General features: G+C 48.3%; 1 protein-coding gene across 1 annotated transcript; it reads right to left on the bottom strand.

The window, feature by feature from the left end:
• On the bottom strand, nucleotides 1-3999 carry LOC309404260 (serine/threonine-protein kinase PDIK1L-like; the record flags this gene model as incomplete). The annotated part of the gene is made up of 3 exons (XM_081998654.1): nucleotides 1-236; nucleotides 2182-2398; nucleotides 3454-3999. 3 exons carry the CDS (start codon nucleotides 3997-3999, stop codon nucleotides 1-3), a joined length of 999 nt encoding a protein of 332 aa, XP_081854780.1.
• Between the last annotated feature and the right edge of the window lie 1949 nt (nucleotides 4000-5948).

The raw sequence follows: 5948 nt of genomic DNA, 5'->3' as shown, positions 1-5948 counted from the left end.
CTATGAGACAGAGCGTTGACGCTTTTTGCCGTAGGAGATTTGCCTGATTCGGACTTCTAGTTGGAAGGCATCCAATCTTTCCTTTGGGTTAAAAGCCAACATATCGCGCAGGAGCTTGCAGAGATCATCCGGCATGGATTTCTTGTTCTTCAGGGGAATTTGTAATTTCATGTTGGGATTCTCCAGCAACGCTTCTCCAAGGGGAATAAGCTCCTTGCCTTGGCAGATGTAAGTTCCTGAACACAGATTAGAAGGAGTCAGGTTATACAGGTTGAGGAAAGTCTACAGAAGTACAGATAGACAACCTGGGAAACAAAACCTCTGAAAGATTACTGGAAAGATCACTTATTAAAAGGCGACCGCCAAGTCAAACATAGTGAGAATCTGTTACTAGAAGAGGCTTTTACTTTCAAATAGTAATCAAGATATTGCACAAGGCTGTGTGCATAACCGTGCGTGGAACAGAGGGAGCAAGTTTAAGCACAGCGTGCTCGTCAAGCTGTTATATGCAGAGAAAATGGGCTGCTGAAATAAACTTCCTCCATTTTACTCCGTTTCACCCTACTAGCAGACTCTGAAGCTCTAGCAGAGAGAGGGAAGGAGACTGCGCTTGGGTGACTTGAAAGAGTTAAACATTAAACTTATTTGCTCAGTTAGTCAAACAATTTTCAATTAAAATGACAGCATATGCCATTTACCATTAGCCAGCTTCTCCTTAGCAAGATTAAGGAAGGGAAATGTAAATTTGCTCCTGGTAATCTAAATAATTTCACCGGTTGTTGAAAATGATTAACCAGCTTCTGAAAGAGACAGTAAAAACAGCTTTGCTCACTCAAGCTGTTCTGCCCCTGCACCAAGCAAAGAATACATGTTTCAAATGCAGTGACCTGTCTGTGTATAGAAAAGGTTGGCCTTACAAACTCCTTATCTCAAGTTGGCGGGTAGCTATTTTAATGAAATCTGTTCATGCTTTGGTCTCAGCTGCAGCCATTTGCTTGTTTCTGTAGGCAGGAACGAAAACATTTATCAATGTTTGGCATTTTAAAAAGAAATAAATAATAGAATTAGAACTGAGACTACTTGGAAGATAAAAAATTAAAGGGGTAGCGCAATAGTTTCTCAAAGTTCCTCCGTAGAATTTCCTTTTAAGAATTTAAGCATTTAAAAGAGACAGACAGGTATGCTATGATCTCAGAGCCTGGGCAGATGTCTTCAATTATTATGCTAATGTGCATGACTGGCATTCTCTCCTCTCAAGATGGATTTGCCACTGCAATATACTTTTCTGAAATCATTTAGTACAAAGTATTTCAAGCGTGCATATATGTGGGGGATTTGGAGGAAGGAGGAGGCAGAGAGAGAGCAGGCCATTGGAGGAGTCATCCCTGTGAGATCCTGCATCTCTAAACTGTGAGGAAACTCAGCCAGATGGCAGCGAAGCTTATCTAAACATCCTTTCCCAGTTTATTATTTGGCTCCTCAGAACATCCTTTCAGTGCTGCCAGTGATCCCATCCCTTGGTTATGCCAAGTCAAGGGTACAAGCGAACCCATAAACCCAGTTCCAGAAAGGTTTTGGTTTTAAGAGCATTAAAAGCATTTCTGAGGTGAAAGTATAAGATACTAAATCCTCTGTGAAGAGCATAGCTGTAAGACAGATGACCCACCAACAGCCATGAGCTTTTTTCTCTTACAATTCTTCAGTGACAATAAGGGCCAAATCCATTTTCGAAGAGCATTCCTTAGGGTTAGGAAGGCCTGGCAGCAGAGAAGCTGGAAGCGATCTTTCCCTTAACCTTTAAATCCCACAGAGTATTTCTGGCTGAAGAAATGATCTTCCAAACAAAATGATCTGTAAATATAAAAAGCATTCCCTCTGCCTTAGTGATATGTCTTCAAGACTTGGAAACCTTGCATGAGAAGCAACCAAATTGGGAGCAATGGATGCTGAAGAAAAAGATTTCTTTGCCGTTCTTTTAAAAACAAAACCCCAAAACACTCAGAAAAAAACCAACGTTGGGTTTCTTTGGGTTGCAAAGTGCTTGCAAATTCCTGGAAAAAGCCACATCCAAAGCATATTTGCCTCAGCATTTGTAACTATGCGGGGGAGAACACCCCTCAGAGGGTCCCTACAGATCCAGAACATCCACTGACAACAGGACAGCACTGATCTGGTCCTCACCGAGCAATTCCTTCTCGGTATCCCCGTCTCGGAAGGTGATCCTCTCGACCATAGCCCAGAAAATGATCCCAAGGGCAAATATGTCAGCCTTCGCGGTGTAGTGACCTTCCCATACTTCTGGAGCCATGTAGAAGTTTGACCCACATGCAGAGGAGAAGCGGTGCTGGTTGACATTCCCTTTCCCCTGACACACCTTGCTGAGGCCAAAATCTGCTACCTGCAACACATAAGAAAAGCAAAATAACTTATTCACAAACATCATGTTTACAAGGATGTTTACAAACAGCGGCGCAATGAGTTCCACTCTGAAATCCACCCGAGCGTGGCACTGACACTTGTGGGGTGGCAACCCTGGTGAAACAAAGAGCTGATTATTTCCTGTTAGCTGTCCATTCCCCTTTGTTCTCCTTCCTAAGGTGGGAGAAACAGGTACCCAAGTGTTATCTTTCTGTGAAGTTCATGCTGATTACATCTAATCGGGCATAAACATACCTCAAACAACATCTACGATAGAAGTGGCTCTTGCTGTTCCACAGTGAGCGCACCGAATCTCTTGCATTACCATTATTATCCATAGAGGCTAAGATGACATTGATTTACATGTCCCTTGATGGCTCTACAGGTCGAGGTACAAATACCATCATTGATCTGAATGGTCAAGGCATGAATTATCTGAATGCACCAACCTATTATTTTATGTCCTAAGTACTGGAACTCTTGGGATTGAAAGTTCAGGAGCGAGCTGGCTCCCAGCTTTTCAGAGAGTTGGTACAGACTTTCAGTCTGGTGCTATAAGAAAGGCAGCTATCCAGTCTTTACCTCAATCAGGGCACCAACATGAAGCACGAAGCCATTCCCCACCTCCCCTGAAAATCAGTATGTGCTTGGGGCAGCAATATTGGAAGCGCTAGCCGTTGTAACAGGGCAGTGTGTTCTGAAAGTTTAAGGGAAACAGCAAATGTTGATTCATCTTAGACTGATGGTGATCCCTCTGATTATCTGGCATGCAGAAGTTAAACAGCCCTGAACCACTCCTCTCAACAGGATAAGCAGTGCATGAAGGACATTACAGAAACACACCATCATGACCTCTGCTTCCTTCCAAGACTCCTAAAAAACTGCTCTACGCCAAAACTCCTCCACAACTGATATCAGATGTTCTGAATACGCTTACTACAAGTATCACAAGACTTACCAAAAGCCCATTCCAAAGCACACAATGCGTAAGCCTGTAGATCACATACTTGTTACAGCAAAGTTTTATTCCCTTACCTTTACTATGGGACTTCCAGGCCTATGAGAAATCAAAATATTGTCGGATTTCAGATCTCTATGCACTATCTGGTTTCTGTGCAGGAAAGCCACGGCGCTGCTAAGCTGCCGCATGAAGCTGTTATTCAGCTGAGCATCCGGGCTGCGAGACAGCAGGTATTCGTTCATGTTGCCACCGTCACAAAACTCCATCACAAACCACAGAAAGCAGGCCGATTTGGGATCCATGCACCGCCGCCCTTTCAGGCAGGTCTCAATTAGCAGCAAATGGCTGTCTGATTTCCTGTAACGATGACTAATTGGCTGAAAGACTTGGCCATTCTGCAGGATACACTCCTCCAACTGGATCACATTTTCATGTTGCCTCTGGATGCTCTGCAGGGCCCAGAACTCTTGCAGAGCCAGTTCTACGTTTTCGGGCACGTTGCAATGCATTCTTTTTACAGCTACTTTGCTTCTAGTTCGATTAACAATGGCCTCATAAACCACCCCATAGCTCCCTCGGCCCACTTCTCGAACGATGCTGTACTTGGCTTCCGTCGCCATCCCTCACTTCAGCCCAGAAAACAGCAAATCAAAGGAAAATACTTGAACTCATGGCAATCAGTCGTCACCTGCAGTAAAACCCTGGAAGAGAAGGGGATAAAAAGCTTAAAACCCTCCCAAACAAAGCAGCTAACCAACGATCAACTGCAAATACTTCCAACCGGTATCAATCTTAGCGGTATATGCATCGGTATATGATGCAGCTGCACAAGGACTGACAGCTAAAACGGGATTTTAAGAGAAAGCCTATATCCATGGTAACTTTGAGACATTATCAAGTACAGTCCTGACTGCACAGTGGGGTACAACCACCTGGGAAGTGACATCGATTTGTCCACAGCAGACAAAGTTTAGTGAGAAAGAAAAAAGAACTATGTAAACATGTTTCCTAAGCAGGGCAGAAAAGAGAAGACAAGACCTCCTGTGTAACAGCTGAACTTACTGTTACCAGAATTGACTTTTAAAGAAATAGTTAGGCAGAAATGCCAGTTTGGCACTAAATCTTTCACCCTCACTTTCCCCCCTCGTAAATTTGCTTAGCCATCAATGGCTTCATCGTGTCCCTGCACTTCCACTACCAATTTTCTACCAGTCCATGCCCTGATACTCACCCCCTTTTCTCCAGTTCACCCTCTTCCAAGCCCTTTACCAGCCTTACGCTGCACTTCCCCTCCACCTTACGCTCCCTGTCCCACCCCCAGGCCCCCCATCCCAGGTCGTTCTTCACTTCATTGTCTAGTACAGGTTCCTGCTGCAATTTGCACAGTCCCTCATTCAATTCCGCCCCCCAGCCCTATCCCCCGATATCCCACTACTGCCTTTTCAGCCTCTCATTTCACTTCTCCCTGCACCACTGCTCTTCAACACCATCCCAGGTTTTGCTCCCTAACAACACATTAACCGTTCTCTGCTTTCATCCCCCACACATTCCTTTCTCAATCCCCTTAACCCTGCCCCCTTCAAACCTCCCCCCCTGCTGCTGCCCTCAGAGCCCCCACTTCCCCCCAAAATCTCCTCTCTTCCCACACCTTCAGCCCAGCTCCCCCAACCTAACCCCCATCTTCCCAGCCCACCCCAGCTTCCTTCTCAATCCCCCTCCAGCTCCATCCCAGAGCTGTGCTCCTTTCCCAAATCTTTCCTCCTTTCACCCAGCACTCTCCCACCCCACTCCCCACTCCCCAGCCTGCCACTCCTCTCCAAAGCAGCCCCCACCACAGGCCAAACCCACTCCCAGGTAGTCCAGCCCCACCCCATGGCATAATCACATCCCCTCCCAGTCCCGGCCCCAGCCCTTCCCCACCTCATTGCCCCCCAGCCCCTGCTTCAACTCAGTCCCTTCCCCACTCCACTACCCCCTAGCCCTTACCCCTTCCCCACCTCAGCCTCTTGCCCACCCCACTCCCCCCCAGCCTCTGCCCCACCTCAGCCCCTTTCCTCACCCCACTCCCCCCCAGCCCCTCTCCCACCTCAGCTCCTTTCCTCACCCCACTCCCCCCAGCCCCTCTCCCACCTCAGCCCCTTTCCTCACCCCACTCCCCCCAGCCCCTTCCCCACCTCAGCCCCTTCCCCAGCCCCTCAGGCCCAGCGCTTCCCCACTTCTCGCCTAAGGCCCCTCACCCGCCCAAAGCGCCTTGCCCACCTCAGGCCCCTTGCCCACCTCCCCAGCCCCTGCCCCCTTCCCTTCCCCACTCCTGCCATCCCTTCAGGCTCACCTCTTCCCAGCATCTCAGCTAAGACCCCTTGGCCACCTCAGGCCCCTGCCCCACCCCCCCAGCCCCACCTCTTTCTCCCTCTCAGCCCCTTTCCCCACCCCCACCAGCCCCTCAGGCCCAGCTCTTCCCAGCACCTGGCCTAAGACCCGTCCCTTCTCAGCCGCTGCCGCCCCTCAGGCCCGGCTCGTTCCCGCTCGCCTCAGCCCCTTCCCCGGCCGTTCCCGCAGCCCCCACCTC

Source organism: Phaethon aethereus (assembly GCF_964289735.1).
Source record: "Phaethon aethereus genome assembly, chromosome: 3".
Taxonomy (NCBI): Eukaryota; Metazoa; Chordata; class Aves; order Phaethontiformes; family Phaethontidae; genus Phaethon; species Phaethon aethereus.
The sequence above is the reverse complement of the archived record's forward strand: the minus strand, read 5'-3'. Positions and strand labels throughout refer to the sequence as shown.